The 22807-nt window shown below is 44.9% G+C and overlaps 1 protein-coding gene across 7 annotated transcripts in view; it reads right to left on the bottom strand.

Moving 5' to 3' along the window:
- Window positions 1-22807, bottom strand: part of KCNAB2 (potassium voltage-gated channel subfamily A regulatory beta subunit 2) — a 106382-nt gene that overhangs the window by 54183 nt on the left and 29392 nt on the right. For 4 of the 7 annotated variants that reach the window (XM_039508902.1, XM_039508903.1, XM_039508899.1 and 1 more), the window contains exons 2-3: window positions 9652-9771; window positions 8928-8969 (exon numbers count right to left, since the gene is read on the bottom strand). In XM_039508902.1, coding sequence (XP_039364836.1) covers window positions 8928-8969; window positions 9652-9728 — 119 coding nt within the window. In that variant the 5' untranslated portion in view covers window positions 9729-9771. Of the gene's footprint in view, window positions 1-8927; window positions 8970-9651; window positions 9772-15880; window positions 15943-22807 lie in introns of those variants that run through there. The other 3 variants (XM_039508904.1, XM_039508906.1, XM_039508901.1) reach the window with 2 other exon arrangements.

Raw genomic sequence — 22807 nt, 5'->3', positions numbered from 1 at the left:
TCAAAACCCTATAGTTCTCCTTGATAGGAATTCTAGAGGCAGCAAAAAATTATGCTGTTTTTAGAGCCCATTTCCTCCAGGGACAAAGAATGAAAGGTTAACAGGGTTAAACATGGACAACAAACTAAGCTGAACATAAACAACTGGAGAACAACACAACTTTTTCAGGGCTAACAATTTTTATCTTGACAAATGCTACTAGCTCTTACCAGGCAAAACCGTTCCCTTGATCATTTGTTTAGCACCTTTTTGGACACTTCAGTGCTCTATATTTTCAGTCATTAATTCTTCTGCTAGAACCCAACGTAGTGCTTTTTAGGAGCTAGAACTAAGTTTAGATCTGTCACAAGAAAGGAGCACACTGTACCCCATATGCAGGCAGCTCTCCCGGCTCCATTTCTTGTACTATTTGCTGATTGATGACTTAATAAAAATTAGAGGCAAACCTACAATACTGCACATTAGTTTTTTAGGGTCCTAGCCAGTTGCAATTAAAGTCATCGGACAGACTGAGATCAGTGGGAGCTGGACCTGACCTGGGTTGAGGAGCGCAGGGCTAGCTGAACAGAGGCACGGCTTGAACATGGCATATCAACCTTTATGTATTTACACTTTTGGTTAACATTACTTAGCCGCAAGCGTCGACAGCAGAGTAAAGGCCATTTTAAATCACCAATACATGGCCATAGGCATTTATAAAAAAATATTTAACATAATATGGACATGAACAAAATCTCAGTTTGAGATTATAAAAACCTGCAGAAGTCTAAACAAAAAATATAAAAATGCACAAGTGGCTGTTGAATTATCTCAGATTTCCAGTCTGTTCTTTATGCATCACAAAAAACAAAAGAACATGACTCTAGAATTTCAGCAAACAAAAAATAATGGTATTTTCTAGAACACCTACAGCAATTTAAAAACATAAGTTCCAAAATGCATCACGCATTTGAAAGGCGGAACGAGTGGAGGCTATATTGAGAAAACAATGGTCTAAAGTAAGAAAATTAGCAGCTGGTTTCTAATTATAACAGTTTTATTCTTTAAAATATAAACAAAGAATTTGCTTGAGTCAACAGTTTGGAGGTAACTGAACTGCCTTCTCTAAAATATAAACAAATCATACAAACACAGAATTCACTTGTACAGTTGAACTAACTGAGAATATTTCAAGATATCCAGCTCCGAAGAGATGCTAAAAATCTATTGTATCACCACTGAAAATGGAAAAAACCCTAACATTTAAGAGCCAGCAGCACCAATTATAAGGAATGAACTTCCAGTTTACAAACAGGACTAGTTTCAACCTGACACATAGTAGCTTTGGCTTCTATTTCTCTTGTAAAAGATTTATTTCTCATTTTCCTACAGACAGAAGGCAACTGAACTACAAAGTGTTCCTGCCTCCACCAACGGAGCAGGTATCTTGCTTTAAAACAAGAAAAACAAGATCTTAAAAATTATTTCCTAGCCCACTTCCTATGTTAAGAAAGCACAGATTATATATATTTTTCATAATACAAAAAGGACTCTGCCTGTCTGTTCCGATAGCTTCAGGAGAAACACAAACTCACCCTGTTTCTTGGAATCCTGCTCATTAAAAGAAAAGTTCTAGCTTATTAGGGTTTCCTCAGATAGCTATAAAAGAAAGTACTGCTGGGTTTTTTTCCCCCATCATGGGAGTGTCAAAACTAAATGTCAAAAGCAATTGGTGAATAAGACAGCCACTCCAGAGCCAAGTTTTTTAGCAGGAGCTCCATTAGTTCTATTAGGGTATTTTCCTCTTAGCAAACAGAAGCTAAATTATTCATGACCTTCTCCCTCTCTAAAAGCCTGTGGATGTGCAGCTGCTTTATAAATATTGGCATCATTTACTTTTTTATAAAGCAGATACTTGTCAGACGCTGTGGACAGGCACATCCCAATGACAGGTTCCACCTCTAACATGCCGTAGTTACGATGATGAGCTATTGTGGTGGTAAGTGCTATAGAAACGCCTATAAATAAACTCAAAGTGCAGTTCCCTCTGCCATGCTGGAGTAACTCCCTTGCAGCTAGTGCAGTTACACTGGTATCAGACCAAAGCAACAGGGAATCAGGATCTACAGCTGAACAGCGTGACACTGGCAGACCAGGTGTCAGCTCATGCCAAGGCCGGGCCCGGGTCTCACTGAACACTGACAAATGCAGAGCTGGAAACCAGTCTGGCTCACCTGTGCGTTAGCACTATCCAAACAGATATTAAATGTTAAGTTGATAAGAATGTGTTTAGACTTTATGAGACGCTGGTAGGATGCTGCATGTATTGATTTCATTTATCATCTCTACAGCCCATGGTATAAAATTATACTGTTTGCTACACATCTTGTGTACCGGAGGAGCACTTTACCTTAATCAATGCTTCTTTTCCTGTTTGGTGAGTTACACAATTTACAGAGGCTTACAGCGCAAGCAAAGGACAGATTTTGTTGACTGCATTGCTAACTCCAGCCAGGAAGGAGAGACCTGCGCATGAACTCATCCCATCAGCTTGGATTCTGGGCTCGGTGGGGAGGGGAGTGGGGGGAAATAAAAATGGCTGACAAGGAGAAACTGGTCACTTTGCTGTTTGGCGTCTCACAAGGGCTGGAGCTAAGAAACAAAAGCAGAGATCCCCAGGGTCAACTAAAAGACACTCAATGGGCAGATTACAACGTCTCTGTCACCTTTTGGAACCACAGACTAACTTATTTTTGTGTATATATGTTGCCTGTTTTAACCTGTAAATAATTCTCTCATTTCTTTTTCCAAGTTAAAAAAAATCCTTTTGTTAGTTTACTCCAGGATTGGCTACAAGCCTCGTCTTTGGCAAGAGATCTCAGGTACAAATTGACTTGGGGAAAGTGACTGGTCTCTTGGGACTGGGAGCAACCTGAATCTTTTGTGATTTTTGGTGTAAGTGACCATTCATAGAATCAGGTCTGGAAGGGACCTCAAGAGGTCATCGAGTCCAGTCCCCTGCACTCAGGGACTCACCGCTAAGTCCAGCTTGTCTGGGTAGCAAGATAGACTGGAATGCCCAAGCGGACTGTCTGTGATACCATGGTAAGACTGGCACAGGTGTTCCTATTTATTACTGGGTTGTGAAATCTAATTATTTTTGATAATGCCAACCTCAGGGCAAACTCACAGTCATGAACCACTCCTGACAGCATGACAAACAGTTCAAAGTAAAAACTTTTCTCCAGTACGTGGTTTGAAAACAAACACTAAGAACAGTTATATTATACACAGATAGATATTAAAAGCTCTTGCTATTTGTGAAAGCAAAGGTTCCATGGAGAGACTTTCATTACAACTCTCTAATATTCTCATAATGTCCAAAAAAGTTATCTTAATTGGTAGAAGTTTTCCATGCTTGGTCTAAGCCCAGATGTGAGTTTGTCAGGAAAGCCACAGCCAAATTTATGTACTCACTTTTAAATCACACCCAGGTAAAATGAGAAAAACCAAAAAACCAACTCTTCTTACAGAAGAAAGAACAAGACTGTTTGGATGTAAACCAAAAAAAAAAGACTAAAATCTACAAACTGAGACTCCCTAGGTTAGTAGCCCTCCGAGATTACTAGAGAAAGAGCGAACTGGCGGGAGAATCAGTTCTGCACACGGCAGCGTGACATTTCTGCTAAGTTCAGAATTCCAACAGTACTTAATGGGGCCGTGGAATCACAAATACACAACAGCCCTGAGCTATGCAGGTGAGGTGTCTGCACTGTTATTTGCACTGTAGAGTTGACTACTTTTTTTTGACCAAGTGGTTGTAGAAGTGCACAGTGAACTCAGGAAAGAGATTTGGGGGGGGAGGGGAAAGGAGAGGGAATCAAACAAAAATCTCAACGTTAGGGTCACCTTTTACAGACTCAAAAGTCAGGAGGAAATGCAGATGTTATGGAGCCCAATACTGAACTTTAACTAAATCGTGCTCAGCCCAGCACCAGAGGATGGGGTTTGAGGGGGCACTCGGACAACCTTGATCCTGTGGCTGTTCCAACTCACTCCCACCTGCCACAGTCATCCCCAAGCAGCCATTAGAGTAGCCGCGGATTGCCAGAGGGATGCCAGCGCCTCCCAATGCACTTGGTACCCACAGCTGTACAGCATGGCATTGGGCACTCTACACCAGGCCTGTGCCATCCAGAGATCCTACCTCACCAGGGGAACCGTTAGCTGGCCAGTTACACTTCCCAGCCCTTTCGGACTGCTGTGGTGGCACAAAGGGACTTGAACTGGGCCACGGATCAGGCCTGCGGTGCTCTCATGGAGCACTGTGAATGGCTAGTTACATGGCCAAAAGTAACCTACGCTGGGCCCAGGTCTGCTCAGCGCTTCTAGGTTACTAGAAAGTGAAAATAATAATAGATTTCTACCAAGTTACCAAGAGGCATTACCTTGTCTTTTGAATTGCCTGCTTTGAGCGTTTGAGCATAGCCTGACATTACGGTATGTTCAGGCACACGGGTCACTGCTAAATGGCGAACGCAAAGTCACCAAATACGCTAATAAAATAAAGAGAAAGAGAAAGAACATTGATAAAGCTCTGACTCTATAAACGTGCTCACATCTAGCTTCATGGCCAGGCACACCCACCCACTGATCCTTACGGGTCTGGTCTCACACGTACACAGGTTAGGAAGCGTTTGCAGGATCGGGGGGGGGGGGGCAATAGAACTGATCTTGCTCCCCCCGACATCGATGGTAAATCATCCTTTGAAGTCTGTGGCGCAGAATCACACCCAAAGAGAGAACACGACAAGCAAAACAAGTGGACGTCCATGAGAGCCTATTAAGGAGAAAAGCGCATGAGGGGTTTTAACTTTTTAATCCAGTCTCTTTTCAGTGGTACTAATAAGTGGCCATTACTAATGTTGGCCATGTGCCAAACAACTCATCTGAATTGTTCTTTAGATTTCTTCCATGCCTAGAATTCCCCAGATTTCCACAAACCATCTGTTGATTGCTCAAGGTAATAAATATTCACAGAAAAGTATTTGCATTATTTGTGCAGCATTAATGATTAGAGGTTTTGTTTTAATTAGCTATTTAATCATTGCTTTGCATATTGTTGTAGAGTCAGCGTAGCTGAGTGATCACTAACTACATATCTGGGAACGCATGAGGACAAAATGTTATGATAGTGTTAATGCTGCGAAAACAGGAACATCATGAAAACTATTACTCCACCAGTGGTTTAAGACGCTTCTCCGTCGTTTACAATCTTACCATACCCCTCTCTTGCCCCACCCCCCTTCTCTTTCAATACTTATTCTGTTTCATTTGTGTGGCTTTATGTAGGTATGAGTTGAGAACATCAATTAACAAAGAAGTGTGCAGATTTGGACTAGAGTGCCAAAAGCCGCCTCAGACTTCCTTATCATCCACACTTGTGTCTGGATCAGTGATTGGTTTGGGAATTCGCTGTATTGTTACATCATTAACTTAAGCCTCCAGCAATGTTCAAATCGTTTCCAGCACTCCATTAACACGGTGTTTGTAAGGGGTAAGTGGTTCCTTCGATTTTAGACAGTAAAAGGATGAAGAAAAATTATTTCGTCTTAGACCCAAGGTAATGGTGTTTCTCCTAATGCACATACCCATATTAACAGGGCCTGAACAAGAGCCCAGTGGAACTCTGGGGAAAAACAAATAGGTCTGGGTTTTGCCAACACATTCTCACAGTTGCATAGCAGCCTCACCCTGAGAAATATGCGTGTGTTGTAGTTGAGTCAAAAAAGACAGGAATATTGACATCACCACACTCTTGTATTCTGTACGACTATTTTTGACCCGAAGATGTCAGAATACAAGTATCCCCATTTCTGATTTTGAAAATATGGTCTCCTTAGTATGCAGTAGATGGGTGCTGAGTGCCAGAATGGAGACTGCCCCATTATCTTAGCTGAAAGAGCCACTGCTGCACTCCGCTACACCCAGATTCCAGGCTCCCTTGAACAGCTGAGTCAATGTAAACATACATTTCATTGCACGATCAACACAGCACAGACTAACATTTTGGCTACAGAGCTCCCCACCAGGCTCCTAATTATCCCCAACCCTCTTCTCATGTCTCAGAGAAGTGACAAACTCATTATGTGCCACAGGCTTGCAGCCTTTCGTTTTACCTCTGGCTCTGCAGGCCAAGGTTTTCAGAAGTGACTCGCCAATTTAGACAACTCCATTTTTACATATCCAAGTAGTAATACTGGAAAGGAGCTTGACTTGCAGAAAGAGCTGAGCTCCCATGTCAGGGAATTGGGCCCCTTTAAGGGGTCTCAGGTTAGGCACCCAAAAACGGAGGCACCACAGATCACTAATCTTAGCCAATAAATGTAAGATGGTACTGGCCCTTCTGGCCAGTGTAATAGGACAAGTCTCTCTTTCTCTCTCGACAAGGACGGGTTGGAGTTGTAACCGAATTTGTACACTAAACTGTCCTGGGTTTTTTACTTTGAGCATTGCCATTTCTGATCTGGCAATTCTCCGGACTTCCAACACACTGCCATCGAAAACGCTTCACACTTTGCTAAATTATTGTATACAAATTGTACGCGCGCACACACACACACACACACACTTATTTTGCCTCTGATTAAATTAAATGCAGCCATCTCAGTAATTTAGATGATAGTTCAGCTAATCTGTACAGATTAATTTTCACAAGATGAACAGGACACCTACTTCTGCAGCATAAGCATGAAAACTAGGGCCAGGCGAGGAGCTGGCTGAATTTGAATTGCAGAGCTGATCTTCTATACTCTTCCATTCTGTAAGGATAAGGCTTTTTCTTATAGCCATATGGTCAGGCCTAAGGCCTTTGTCTGCCGCCACATTAAGAGAGCAGCAGCCATTAGCTAAGAAGCAGGAAATCACATCCTCACATTCCATCTAAATTGCATTAAAACAACGTAACATCAGACTGTTAAGAAGGAGACCCCGTCCTAATGGCACCCACTATCACCAGATAAACAAACAGATCTTAAGATGGTTAAAGAAAACTTAGTTTGACAGCATCTGTCTGGCAAGAAATCACTTATCACTAGTTGTGGTTGTGAAATCCTCATTTTTTACAGTTTTATCTTTATGGTCCTCACTTCCCTATGGTTTGTCTGTATGATCTCTGTCTGGTTCTTTGATTGTTTCTGTCTGTTACACAATTAATTTTGCTAGGTGTAAATTCAGGTGGTGGGGGATGATTGGTTAGAGAATTTTGTTACAATATATTAGGATTGGTTCTCACCCTGGTTCAAAGATGGGACTGTGGACCATTCTCCCCACCCCCACCCCCACCCCTAGGATTAGGTTTCTCCCCACCCACCACTTGTTACCACCGACACCGGTCACCCACCCTCTGTTCCCCTCTCCTCCCCCCTGTCCTCCTGGGGACACAGATCCACAGAGGAGAGACTCCCTCCCCCTCCCTCCCTCCCTCCCCCCAGATTTCTCTTTGAGATTCAAACTGCCTCTGAAACACCAAAACCCCTTCCTTCTCTCTCTCTTCCCTCCCCTTCCTCCACAGAAAAGAATTAAAAGAGTAAAAAAAAAAAAAAAAAAAAAAGAAAGAGAGAAAAAAAAAAATAAAGAAAAAAGCTGAAAGAGCCTGGACATAGGGGGGTCTAAGCTCTCATCTTCTCAAGATTCCCTCCCCCCCTTTCTCTCTCAAAAAAACAAAAAAAGCAAAAACATTTCCTTCATTTTTTAGCAAACACACACACAAAAAAAAAAAAAAAAAAAAATAATAATAATAAATTTTCCTAATTAACACACTATTAATTTAGAGAAACTACTCAGAGAGAACAGGAGACATGACTGTCCTCTTCTCTCTAAAAAAAAAAGAGTTCAAACACAACACACAGAGACCCTCCACAGAGATTTGAAATTAAATTATCTCTCGTCTCTGTCCTTTGGTCAGGTGGTTACCAGGTACTGCATGTTAACCCTTTACAGGTAAAACAGACTTTAACCCTTAACTATCTGTTTATGACAATTGGTTAGTAACATTTTAGTAGAATGATTGGTTAAGGTACAGCTAAGCAGGAGACAAGTTTCACTATATAAACTGAGGTCCAAAAAGAAGTTCTTTGGGAACCAACTCCAGGACAGAGGTGCCAGACCTCAACACCCTCCCAATGACACCCTGCAGAAACTGGAGTCCCCCAGATGACCCATTCCTGACGGGCCATCAAGAAAAGTTCATCTATTTTATTGGGAGTCGTGAGCATTGTGTGTGTAGCATGTGCATTCTGTTTTGATGATTGTTAATAAATAGAGGTAAAGTAGGATATTACTGTGTAAGGCTCTTTCACCGGTAAAAGACCCTGTAAACCCACAAAAGATTAAGCTCTGAGTCCAAAGGGAATGGGAGTTTGCTATGAGTCCAGAGGAGTAGAACCCATGGAGGGGTAAAGCTAGAGTGCTTAATTAAGAGGGTTACACCTGAGCCCGAGGAACAGGGTAAGGATGCCTAAATTAAGAGGGTTTTGCCTTGAGGGAGGGATAGCTCAGTGATTTGAGCATTGGCCTGCTAAACCCGGGTTGTGAGTTCAATCCTTGAGGGGGCCATTTGGGGATTGAGTTGGGGATTAGTCCTGCTTTGAGCAGGGGGTTGGACTAGATGACCTCCTGAGGTCCCTTCCAACCCTGATTGTCTATGATTGAGCCCTAGGAACTAGGTAGAGGTGGGTGCCCTACAGTGCACAAGTGACAGGGAATTTTGTGCAGGTAACAATTCCCTTCAGGCTGCCAGAGCCAACACCTGCTGAGTTTGATGATACACAACATTATACCCATGTCTGACAGGTTGAGACCCCTTCTGAAACGTGCCCTTCCCTAATTATACCTGTCACTACTTTTCAGTTCCATTTTTTATAAAAAAAAATAACAGACTCTGTTACCTGTAGAACTGGAGCTGTCGTTTGGGACTCCCATATCGAGCACTTCCGACAGCAAGGGAAAGAAAGAAGAAATATTCCACAAATCACATTAACAACTGGGAAGTGCCAGAAACAAAGCTCAGTCTCAGTTCATCTTGCAATGATCTTTGTGCTCTAGCGACCCTGTACAGTTCATCTCCACCAAAGTCTCTATAAGGTTTTCAAGGTCTCCACAGTTTCTCTTCACTAGGAGGAGCTGAAAAGCTCTGTGAAAGCTTGGCAACAATGCCATCAAGTGGGAGTAAAAATTATGGGCACAAAATCTGTTCAAGGCCCATACAAGCGGATTCTGGCTCACCTGATTCAACAGAATGTCATTCAATGTTAAAACAAAATAAAGTGAAATACAGGCAACATACTCTTAAGCCCTTAAATGGAATAGATTATTTGAAAAGAAATTGAAGAGTGACCCATTCCTTAAAATAACAGGCACCAAAGCTCAGAAGGAAGCTTGAATATTGTTTATGCTATCAAGTGTTTGCACCATTCTGGAAGTAACTGCTGTACGTACCTTCAAAAAAAAAATCAAGGTTTGGATTTTAGGATAGAACAGCGGCTGCCTCAGAGGTCATGACAACTGGTTTACCCTATTTTTCAAAAACTGCAAAAAGTGTGCTCCCGGTACCAAAATCAGCTTCTGTGTAGAGGTAGTCAGGGAAGCTATACACTCGGTTGAAAGGCTCACCTGTAAATCATCCCTGGAGAGCCAGTCTGTCTTAGTGAGAGTCGAGCAGGGGAGTCAGTGGTAGATTCTGGATACATTGAGCCAGCCTCAGTCTTCAAGCTCAGTTTTCTTTTTTACCTTCTAAAAAGATATAGAATAAAAGTTACAACTAGAAAAAATTGAATTTTTGAAGCACAAGAATTTTTGTGTTTCCTCTCATTACTTTCTCTTAGTGAGCAGTGAATATTCCCACTGGTTGGAGCTGATATGGGGTTCAGGACCCTGGGTTCTAATCCTGCCTCCACCACTAATTCACCATGAGCTATCAAACAGATCACAACCTCTGGGAATAATATGGATAGTCACGAGACTATAGGTCAGGGGTTCTCAAACTGGGGGTTGGGACCCCTCGGGGGGGTTGCGAGATTATTACATGGGGGGTTGCGAGCTGTCAGCCTCCACCCCAAGTCCCACTTTGCCTCCAGCATTTATAATGGTGTTAAATATACAGAAGAGTTTTTAATTTATAAGGCGGGTCGCACTCAGAGGTTTGCTATGTGAAAGGGGTCACCAGTACAAAAGTTTGCGAACCACTGCCATAGGTCCATTGCCAGTACCAGACGCTGCAGAATGGGAAGACAATTATGGAATAACCTCCCAATGGGAACATCTCATCCTGACCCCCACTCAGCCGAGGGGGCGGGGTTATGTTCTGAGTCAGGAGAGGTTGCATACTTTTCACATAAATTGCATAATTTAAAAATCCTGTGGAGTTTGTTCTCATTATCCACGTACATGTCAAACTTCTTCTGAATACTGTTCAGCAAACACGTCAATGACATATTGTGGCAATGAGATCCACAGGTTAATTATGAATTGTGAGAGGAGTATTTCCTTTTATTGGTTTTAAATTTTCTGCTGTTTGATTTCACTGAATGTCCCCTTGTTCTCCTATTACAAGAAAGGCTAATTAGGGCTATCCAATGTTTCATTTGTATATCCTGATCTTGTCGTTCCCCTTTGCTCATCTCCTCTCTAAACTGATGAATCTCAACTGTATTGATTGTTCTTCATATGGAAACCTTTCCACCCGCTCATCACTCTCATTAACTGTCAGTGCCTCCTATTTCTTCTATATCCTTTTTGAGACAGGGTGACCACTATTTCAAGTAGCAGAAGCATTCTAAGTACACCTCTACCTCGACAGAACGCCACCCGATATAACAAGAATTCAGATATAACACGGTAAAGCAGTGCTCCGGGGGGATGGGGGGGGCGGGAAGAGACGGCTGCGCGCTCTGGCAGATCAAAGCAAGTTCGATATAACGTAGTTTCACCTATAACGTGGTAAGATTTTTTAGCTCCCAAGGACAGCGTTATATCGAAGTAGAGGTGTACAAGGGTTGAAATTGCACTTAATATCGTTAGAGGACATGCCAGCGGCAGCTATGATCCCATCTGCACTAGGACTGCCCTGATGTTGTCACTGGCAGAGAGAACAGACATCCGCAACAGTGGAAAAATTTTGTCAAGTTTTCCTTGTGTAGACAGATCTCAAGAAAGTCTAGGCAGATCCCTTCTCTTCAGAACTATGCCAGAACTCAGGAAATGATATATAAACATGGATGCTTTAGATACGTCAAGGTCAAACTACGTAAATGTCCAAGTGCCCAAGACACTAGAATATTGATAAAGGAAGAACAGGTTTGTATTTATAGTTTAATGCTGGAGTTTTCAAAAGGTGCTTAACTTCTATAGCCCAATTCCTACTGAAAGTCAGGGAGAGGTGGTCACTCATTCCTTCAGGCAGCTTTCAAAAAAATCACAGCCTAAATTCGCACAGACGCTCTGTTACTGACTTTGGATCTTACACCGTGCTTCAAGCACACCTATGCATGCACACCTATGCATGCACATTTCTTTCATCTTTAGCAGGACTGTGCATTATTAGTTGCACAAAAATTAAGCACAACCAAGTAACAATTGAAGAAGCTGCTGTAACTTGGTGCCTTTGTCACAAGGCCATCTGCAGCCGTGGAACAAGCCAAATCGAGATGTTTTCTTGTTAATTATCTAGCATCCAAAGCCATGCTGAGCACCTAACAAACACAGTAAGAACTGCCCCATCTCAAACAGCATTGATTATGCACAAGCTCTCCCTCGTGAGAGGATGAGAGGCAAACCACACGAATGGATGTGTGATCACGTTGCTTACTGCACTACTGGAGGTTCTCAGATACCATGGTGATGGGCACGGTATAAGAATCCATACAGAATAGAACAGAACACAGAAAGTGAACCAAACTAGAGCAGCAAACTCCATCTCAACCCCTCCCGCAACACGCTCCATATGATTCTTGAAGTCTCTGGCTCTGAGTTCATAACTCAGGAATCATCTTGAAGCAGTTCATCATCATCTGTGACCTATAACTCACACCTGGAGCAGACACTTCACGCTATCAGGCAACCCAGACAACAGCGTCATGCATCTCCATGAATCAGGACAAGTGCAAATCTGTGGATGAAAAATAACAGCCTGCTTCCAAAGGATAGTCGGAGCTACTATGGTGGAGTCTGAAGCTCCACCCTTATGTTTCCCTGTTTTTTAACCAGCCAGAATTCCACCAAATACCCAATGTAGAGGAGCAGACTCACCCCTGCGGCGCCTCCTGCAGGTGACTTCCGGGAATTAGCTCGTTCCAGCTCCGGAGCGCCCTCTGCAGGCCGGTGATCCACCTGTCCTCTGGTCCCCGTGCCCCTCCCTGGACCCGGTGCCCTTTTACCTGGGGTGCTGCCCCCTGGCAGTAACCCCTCAGTCTTAGGGTCTCCTCTCTCCAGGGAACCCCCACCCACTACCCCCACCTCACCTCAGTATACAGCTACTGCCAGTCATTGTCTAGCCCTGCGCCCTGGGGCGGACTGCAGTGTCAGCCACTCATCACTGGCAAGGAGGGTTTGGATCTGCTGCCTTTGCCTACCCCTGGGCTGCCCTCTGCAACCCCCAGCACCTGTTGGCCTTGTGCTAGGCCGCAGCCTGTCCCCAGCCCTGCTCCACTCAGGTAGTCTATGTCCAGCTCCCTGCAGCCAGGCCCATTTCCCTCTACAAACAGAGAGAGACTCCTGAGCTCCTGGCTCCCAGCCTCTTTATCCAGGCCAGCTGTGGCCTGATTGGGAAGTGGCTGCAGCTGGGCCACACCCCAATCAGCCCAGCTTAGCAGCTCCTAGCCACAACCTTCCCCCAGGGCTGTTTTAAGCCCTTCAGGGCAGGAGCGGGGTAACCACCCTGCTACACACAAGAATGCCAATGCCGAACTCAAAGAAACCGAACTGCAGAACGACACCATTCAAAGGCTAAGTTCTCAGTTGTGTAGTTAGTTTACAGGCAGGGAAACAGCCTAATACGCTGTCCTTGTGTGGAGGTCTCTACGTACGAGTAACTGAGCATTGCACTGTACTGCTCCGTTCCTGTATTGTTTCAAAGTCATTAAATGCCAGTTCAAATCAACAGATGCCAGACTCCACCATAAACACAGAAATGACTCTTCAAAAGTCAACCATACAAACAAATGATGAAAGGGCCGTCTCTACATCTCACAGAGGGGAAGTTACGACAACGTGCCAGGGCGGGGGGTGGGGAAGAGGAGAAGAATACAGATGGGGCCTGTAGAATAGCTCCTACAGAATGGAGATGGTACCCTGGATGCTGAACAGCTGCATTGAAGCGGCGTGACAGCCAGAGGGCAGCAGATGAAACAGAAACAGAGCAGTTCCACAAGGCATTGGGCTGGTGCAGGGGTAGGCAACCCATGGCACGCGTGCCGAAGGCTGATTTTCAGTGGCACTCACACTGCCCGGGTCCTGGCCACCGGTCCGCGGGGCTCTGCATTTCAATTTAATTTTAAATGAAGCTTCTTAAACGTTTTAAAAACCTTATTTACTTTACATACAACAGTTTAATTATAGACTTATAGAAAGAGACCTTCTAAAAACGTTAACATGTATCACTGGCATGCGAAACCTTAAATCAAGAGTGAATAAATGAAGACTCGGCACAGCACTTCCGAAAGGCTGCCGACCCCTGGGCTAGTGCTTGAAAAATTCACCCTCTCACCCTTCAAATTCCCCACTCCTCACACACATGGAGGTAGGCAGAGTGAGAGGGAAGAGACAACTGGGGTCCTGATTACTGCGAAGGTTGCGCTAGCAAAGCTCTGCCCTGCGTTGGAGGTTTCTTCACACTTTCCCTTTACGAAGGTCTATGAAGTTTGATGCCTGAAACATTAAAAACGTTTTTCTAGCAAGAGATTCGAGTGTGTAGATTTCCGTGCTAGATGGAAGAGAAAAATACTTCAGATTTTCCTGCAAACTCTGTGTGATTGGAGAAACGGGATTATAAAAGCATCAGCAGGAACTGTGCTTATCTGCATACTGCTAACCTGATTTGCCAACCCATTAAATATGACGAGGAAAACCTGAGGTTTTTAAAGAAAAGGCATTTTATGGCCCTGCAAAGACTCATCTACTAGATTTTCCCCACACACAGAGTTGCCCCATTGTAATTTAAGGTGTAATTTTAAACTGGTTTAATGAAACCAGTGCGAAAGGCTGTGTGGATGCTTAAATAAGCATGGTTTAAACTATCTTAAGTTGATCAGGAAGAAGTTTAACAAACTAGAATAAGCCACTCACACTGAAATTGGGAGTATCCACGCAGGGGTTTGCACTGGTTTAAATGTCCCAGTGTAATTAAACTGGTTTAAGTGTGTATGTAGACAAGGCTGTCGGCACATATGTAAATGTCTGCCAGGTCAAAGGCTTTGGGTCCTCTCTGCCCTTGTAACCATGTGCCGTTACCCACCTCCCACCCCCAGCCCGTACAATGGATGTCTTGGTCATGAGCAATTCTGGGGGGCAGAAAAACATGGTATTTGGTTTCTTTTACCTTTGTCTTTTAAAAGGTATTTCCTTTGGCTAGAGCTAGAGCAGCCCGAGGCCAGGCCCATAGCACAGCCCTGTATCTGTACAGCAGGGGTCGGCAACCGCTGGCACGCGGCTCGCCAGGGTAAACACCCTGGCAGGTCAGGCCAGTTTGTTTACCTGCCGCGTCGGCAGATTTGGCCGACCGCGGCTCCCACTGGCCGCAGTTCGCTGTCCCAGGCCAATGGGGGTGGCGGGAAGCCACAGCCAGCACATCCCTCACCTGCACCGCTTCCGGTGCTCCAGCGGCTATTTTAAGGGCCGGGGTGGCAGCAGCGGCCGAGCCCCTGGCCCTTTAAATCACCGCCTGAAACCCGCCACTGCTACCCCAGGGCTCCGGGGATGATTTAAAGGGCCCAGGGCGGCATCGGCTACTGGAACCCCGGACCCTTTAAAACATCCCTGGAGCCCTGCTGCTGGAGCCCTGGGGAGGCGGCAGCGGCGGGGCTCCAGCAGCTATTTTAAGGACTGGGCCCCAGACCCTTTAAATTGCCACTGGATCCCCACCGCCACTGCTGGGAGCCCCTGGCTCTTTAAATTGCTGCCAGGGGAAGCCGATCCACCTCAGTACGGCGCACCGGCTCTTGCCAGTACCGGCTTACTTTCACCTCTGATACTGACCTAACCCCCTGCATAGACAACGGGCTTCTCCCATTGACACAGCTACTGCCTCTCGAGGAGGGGGATTAAATATGCCAACAGGAGCAATCCTGTATGTAAAGATAAACCCTCAGACGCGCTGGTCGGTAGCAAGAGCGCATTTGTGTACGTGTAGTCTGGTTGCTCCGTGATTCTAGTCCACTGCTCTTGCAACGAGCCCTTCACACGGTTATGGCTTTCTCCAACTAGACAAAGTTAGCATTAAAAAGAGAACTACAAAAATACCACCGGGGAACTGCCAAGCAAGTTCTACCCAAGGCACGGTGGGCAGGAAGGTAGTAAAACACATTCTCTACCCGAAGGAGCATGTTGTAAAATAGGTCACTGAAGAACAAACTACGCTCTGCCCCCCAGAGCGATGGGGGGGAAGAACAGAGTAAGGAGATGTTGCCTGGTCCATTGCCTCCTCCCTCCCTGTCCCTGCTCTCCCTCCCAGGTGGGTCAGAGTGAAAGAGAATATCACAAACCAACGCACACAGTGCAATGAGAATCCAGCTCCAACTAGTCAACAGGCAACCTGAGAAGTTCACCATCATTCCCCCTCCCTGCCAGTGAAACCAAAGCGCTCAGACCAATATCCTCTACCCCATGCAAAGAAACAGCAACACCTCACCAACAATCGCTCGCTCTGGAGGGAAGCCACACAGCAAAGCGTGGAGACAGAGGGTCCTTAAGGCTGGGCAAGCAGGCCCATGCATCAGTACTGCAGGGGTAGAAAATGAGGAGAGGAAGCCAAGTGTGAAAACGATGAAACACCCACAATCTACGCAGGGCTGAAGGCATGAAACAAATACCTTCTCCTTCATAGGTTTCTAGGCAGCCAGCACAGAGCCAGACCATATAAGTCACCCTTCAACCTGCCCTTCAAATAACTTGAAATGAAATTTAATAAAATGCACTAAGGAAATCAAATTTGCTGATATGTTTATCCTGCATTATCCCACTTGCTTCAAATCCCTCCACTGGGCTCATAAGAGGGAAGCACAGTTTTGTTGCATTTAATACTTTTTTGGGAGAGAACTGCATGTCACCTTTTAATTCTGTATCCAGCCAGTGCCATCTGCTGTCAAGTCTCTTCTCCTAGCTTTGGTCAGGATTATAGCAAAATTCAATGCTCTTTTATACACATTAATTTTTTTAAATTTTGTTTTTAAGGTAAGCAGTGTTTTCTTCCCACAACAATTCCTTTACACTGGAATCAACTAGCCAATTTCATCCCACATGTGAAATGAAATGAAATGAAATGAAATATTTCCAGAATCCTGGTCTAGCTTTCTTCAGTAACTCTGAATTCCAGACACACACCCCTCCGACCTGACTGGAATGCTGAATAGACTTCCAGCTGCTCTGCAGCCAGCGCTACCCAATAGAAATCAACTGCATCAGTCAAGTAACCAATCCCTCCAGAGACACGACGCTGAAAATAACGTAGTACAAGTTACAGCCCCTGCACCAAACCTGCAGGACTTCGAACAGCAGCCCCCTGCAACACTGCACAGCCCACCCAAATTAACTGTTGCATAATAATAGCGGCGAGAGGGAGCTCACATCTCTTAACGGGGACTGGAGAGCTTGTGGAGTCTGGAGACTTTGGAGGGGGGAAGGGATGGGAAACGGAGTGGCTGTTTCTCTCTTAAGTACCCCATGTGGCAGCATTTGCACACAGTACCGGAGCAGATAGAACAAGGGCTGCAAACAGAGCTGCTCATAACTGGTGGGACGCATGGAGGGTGCCAGGCGGATGTTAAAATGAAACATGGCCTAAGATGCATGGTTATGTGCATGGGGGACGGGAGAAGAACCCAGACTCCAAGATGTGACAGCAAATAATATTGGAAGTGGTCAGCATTATCCTAGTCAGACAATGAGAATCCTGATGGGCTACCTGGTTAACCCAGAGTCTAAGTTAGTGTTGTAAATTGTGTGTGTTTTATTCTACATGTGTCTAGAGCTCATGGATAGCTGCTGTCTAAAAATAGACTCACTTGGCTCATTAAAAAAAATAAATAAAGGAAGTGATTCAACCTCAGTGCCCTCCTTCCGCCCTCCCTCCCTCCCCAGTCAACAGCCGATTTCGTATGAACCAACGTATGGCTCCACAAATATCCACATATGCTGCAGTTAAGAAAACCACGGCCACTGTATTTGCAGAAAGGCAAACAGGAGAGTATGAGCTACTGTTCGCTTCGTTAGGCCACTTCTCAGCAGCAATGTTCTTTGGTTACTATTAGGAAAGGGGTGAACCTTGTCAAGGCTGAAGCTTTGCAAATCTCAAACTCTGTTCTGCAAGTTTGCTAAAGCTCCTCTGAATTCACAGACCCTTCCCCCCCTGCAATGTAAACTAATCCACCCCAAGAAACCACAGGCTTTTTTTCCTAGCTGAAAGGAACAGAAGAGCTCCTACATATAGTACCAGTGCTGCATTGACTTTCCACCAGAAAATCTGTCTCCCCCCACCTCACTCCTAAGCAAAATGGGAATCAAGTGAATTGTTTCTACAGGGTCCAAAAGTGCGTTCCACGTTTCACAAGGGAGGGGTCCAGTTTGGGAGGGTTTGAAGCAACCAGAACTGGGAATTTCAAAATAGCCAATGAGAGCTAGGCACCCAGTTGTCATTGAAATATCTATGGGAATTGGGTGCCTCATTTCCTCTGGCCATTATGAAACTTGCAGCCAGAGAGTTTGTCCATCGCTGGTTATTATAAAGCTACACTATAGCTTAATGAGAGGAAAATCCTCCTAACCTCATCTAAAGGCAAGCAGGCACGCAAGCATACACTCCTCTTAGAAGGAAAGTTAAAATGGCATATGTGAGGGTCTTCATCTTATCAAGATACTGTATGGGGGATGGGGGGAAAGACAGGGGAACGTTAGTCAGACACTGAACCACGAGAGGCATGAGCCCTGGAATCGTTGTGAGCAATGCACCAATAGCTCTATCCGCACCGTCCAAGAGGCGAAGAAGCTGGAAGGCCACACGCAAGCAATCTACCGAGAGTTTTGATATTTAGATGATCTAGCCTTCCTAGACTACTGCCCTGCACTACACGGAGCTGGGATTCACACTGCGCAGGCGGACACGGAGAGACGTCCCTCCCTCACAGCTAGGTCAGTCCCATCGGTCCTGAGCAATTTCATTTACTCTTTGATAAAAGAAAACCAGTTACATAAAGCAGCTTGCACCATGCAAAAAGGCAACGGCAGTTTCTTTCTTCCGTTCCAGAGTGCATGATTTCACAACTGCAACCTCAAACATCCTTTGTGCTGCAGGCACACAGCAACCAAACCAATTCCTCCTTCCTTCAGTATCAACAGCATACAGTCAATCACTATCCTCTCTCTTGGCCACTCCAGAAGTCCCTTAATTTTATAATTATAACATTTAAAAAGCCCATGTCCAAACCCATCAGCTGTTTCTGACCCAGTGGTGTGTTTGGTCCCCTACACCGTTAAGTGTCTGGTGTTCCGAGGGTGAAATGAACTTTCCAAATCAGCTGTTTCTCAGCCAGACCTGGGGGAGCCACAGCCTCTAAAAACAAGACACAGGAAGCTGACAAAAGAAAATAGAAATGGAAGAACAACGCTCAGTGGCAACCTGAGACACTCTCTTGTCATGCTGAGTGATCATGCCAAAACCGAACTGATAACCTCAAGGTGACATCCATGCTGAGTGGCTCACCCCTTTCATAACATTCTTCTTTTCCCAAACCCACAGAAACGTGTTAGGGACTCAGGCTTTTCAGCTTAACAGTCACAACCACAAAGCTAACAATTGACACAAGCTCTGGATGCTACAAGAGGGCAGGATGTCGCAGAACTTTGGAGGAATAAATGACAAATAGGAAAACTTCATGCACATTTTGTTTTCAGAGACGAAGGCATCCTCCTGCAACTTGGAAGACCAGGATTCAAGTCCCTGCTCTGCCACAGACTTCCTGTCTGACCTTGGGCACGTCACTTCATCTTTCTGTGCCTGAGTTCCTAATTGATAGAGTGGGGATAATGGCATTTCCCTGCCTCCAGGGGATGTTGTAAAGACAAATGCATTACAGACTGCGAGGTGTTCAAATACTGTGGTGATGGGAGCTGGATAGATACCTCAGACAGCAAGAATTCCCAGCGCTGCCATTGGGGAGGCACAGCAAAGAATGCTTAACTCAGGCTCTGCCTGGAGAGCCAAGTACATGTACCAAGCCACATAAACCAAGCCATACGGTAACCGTGAGTGTCAGAAAGTCACACACTTACCACCCACGACTGACCTCTCCGGGATGGTGAAATGGGTAGGGTGGACGCTGCTGAGTGCTCCTGACAGACATGCCAGGACTTTCCCCTAGGGATAAGGACCAAGAAGTGCCGCATACAGGAGAGCAGGAACGCCTTTCAGGCCGAGTCCTGTACACCACTGTGATTCTCTGCAATTTCTGAAGAGATCAGTAATCTGGTGCAGGCTGATCTGCAGCAGGCTGTGGGTCTCCCTGTGTCTTAAGGCAAGGCACTGATGTGACTGTTCCTAGCGAGCTGGCACAGACTGCTGACTGCAGTGAGAGATGCATGAGGAGTTTAACTCTACTGGGAACACAAGGTGCCACTGGACAATGTAGTGACAGAAGGGAACCATTTCACAGGAGAGCGTCCTGAAGGGAATGCTGCTCATTTGTCCCCAACCCAAACAGCTGTCGTTCATCCCACTTTCCCATTCCCGAAAGAGAAAGGCAGAGCTGTGCTGGCTCCAACCATTAAGGCAGCTATGGGAGAAATACCAGATGGACCCAACGGAGAGAGGTTTCGACCCAGCAGGCCAAGCCTACACAAACCTTGGGTAGCGGGGGCAAGACTATCGATGGCCTCTTGGCTATGAAGTTCTGGAGGAAGGTGAAATCCTGCCTGGAACTTCTGGGCTTAGAACTCTGCTCTTCCATTTGAGGACAGTAGAATGACTGTTTTTGTCCATCATGCAAAAATCCCAGTTAACCTTCCCCATGCACAAAGGGTATAAACAACATAGGACTAAGCTGCTGACTGCTGAGATGGGGTGGTATCAGATTGGTGCTGGCCCTTCTGCCGGATAACTTCGACAGACCAGGCAGTCTCGGTCAAGGAGACTTAGACAAACGTAGAAGAAGGGACTGCAATGCTGAAATGACCGGCAAGGAATGTCTGGGGACCCTTCAGGAAGAGGTCTTCTATTTCTTTGAGTTTTAGTTGAGGCAGCAATGTTACTTTGATTTGCACATCAGCAAACGAGAGGGTTACAATTATTATATAATTTGTGGCTGGTTCTTTTCAGCTATGCTCTAGCTACTGTGTAATTTAACAGGTGATGCAGTCTTTGGTTTTCAATGTGATTTTAGTTTCATTGGGATCACCTTTGTTTTTATGGCAACCCATTCCCAAACGACTAGTGAATTACAATTCTTCAATTAGGCTAGCCAAGAGAGCCCTACTGAATTATACAGCTGCCATAACCAAGACAGAAAGCTAGCAAAACAACAGGATGCTCCCTTCTTTAAAATTTTCCATGAACATCAGCCTTAATATTAAAAAAGGAACTAGCAATTCACTGAAACATCTCTTTGGTTTGACTTAGTATTACTAGAAGTCAGGAAATGCACCATCATGTCACTACCAAGCAACCCACAGCCAAGTAACACTGCACAGAAATGCCTCTAATTCTCAACACAGCACTTCAAAAGAAGCTGACTAGCTGCTATTTTGTTGCTATGCTGGGGGTAGGAATAGGTGAAAGATTCGGCTCTTCCCATTTAATAGAAACCACTTGGGTTTAAAAGCTTGCCTGACATGATGCAAGCCAAGGCAATTTATTTAATCTGGATGGGATAGAAACAAAGTTATTTGCTGCACAAAAAGATTAACAAAGGCTCAGCCAAGGTGCAATTTCAAGGAGATTTCTGGGGAGAGCTACAGTGATGTAAAACGTAAAGCAAACCCACTGGCAGTGCCTCAGCGAGAGACACTGCTTATAATTAAAAGATGAGAGAGATGGACGGCCTACTTCCTGTTCCAATTTTTAGCACAAAACCTTGACAACGCTCTCAATGTCACTTAGAGACTCAGGCTGGGGAAGAGGGAAACCGCCAGTTTAATCAGGCCTCAACACAATCCTGATTATCCTTGGACTTCTCTTGTTCCCCATTGCTTTTATGCCACACAGATTAAAATATCAGGATATTTTAAATGAGGTCTCTCACAGAACGCTGACCAGTATGGCAGAAAGAGCATTGTCACCAGAAGAGAACACAGACTTCCTCAGAGGGTGATGGCTCAGACCAAACATCTGATCCAGCAGAGCGAAAGGGGAGGGGGGGAAGGAGAGCAGGGAGAGAAATAATTGCTGCAGAAACTGTATAGTTTGCTCCAGTGCAACACTCCCTCCAATTAAACACTGTTGTGAGTGCAACTGAACACACCAGTTCTCCTCGACCTCCGCTAGTTACAGAAGTGATTAAAATTCAGAGTGAGTTTTGTTATTTTCACAACGAATGCAGTGTGCAACAAGGTGTCTGTAAAGTGCCTTGCTGGGATCAGGCTGGCAAATGAAAAAGGAACAATGTCAACAGCTGAGTTCAAAGTAGTTCCCGATGCTGCCCGCATCTTTTAGCGCCCTGCCAAGCGTTGTGGTTTTATGGCACAGTCCTATCTTTAAATGTTTTCTTCTCCCGTTTTGCTGAATGAAAGACCCACATAATGGGCCCAATTCTCCCGCAGAAACACTCACGTAAATCCAGAGTCATCCCAATGAGGCCAGTGAAGTAATAGGAGACTCACACTTGTATAAACGAGAGAAGAATTTGGCCCACATGACAGGAAATACTGCATGATAATGGGGAAATGGGGAAACTGACTATACAAAGTGCTGTCAAATGCACAAAGCAAGCAGACTGAAGAAATAAAGAATTTTTCTCTCTGGTCTCTTGCAGTTACTGGAATCTTAGTGTTCACAAGAACATCTGAAATAGCACATGAACTACTGGTCACCCCATCTTAAAATGGACATGGGGGGGGTGGCTCAGAGAAGGGCAATGATGATGATGAGGACCATGAAAACACCTTACATAATGAAGCTAAATGGAAAAGATTGGGACTGTTTACCTTGGAAAGGAAATGAATAAGAGGGGCCATTATAAAAATACACAAATAATGAAAGTTATAGAGGAAGTAGATCAGAAGCTTCAGTTCTTCCTGTCTCATAGCACAGGATCACGGGGATACTCCAGGAAATTAAAACATGGCAAATTTGAAACTGATAAAAGAAAACAGTTTTTCGCACAATGCAAAAATTAGCCCGCGGAACTCGCCAACACAGGATGTCACTGAAGCCAAAAACTCTGGGAGATTCAAGGGGCCCTTATAGGATAACAAGAATACCCAGAGCATCAATAGTTACTTGTTAACAAAAATTTCAGAAGGGACATTAAACCTCATGCTTCAGGGCCATTTTTAACTATCAGAGACTTGGGTGAGACAACATGGGGGGCACAGATTATCCCATATATGCCAAGTGTGGGGGGGCTCTTAT

Source organism: Mauremys reevesii, linkage group 21, assembly GCF_016161935.1.
Source record: "Mauremys reevesii isolate NIE-2019 linkage group 21, ASM1616193v1, whole genome shotgun sequence".
NCBI classification, from domain to species: domain Eukaryota; kingdom Metazoa; phylum Chordata; order Testudines; family Geoemydidae; genus Mauremys; species Mauremys reevesii.
The sequence above is the reverse complement of the archived record's forward strand: the minus strand, read 5'-3'. Positions and strand labels throughout refer to the sequence as shown.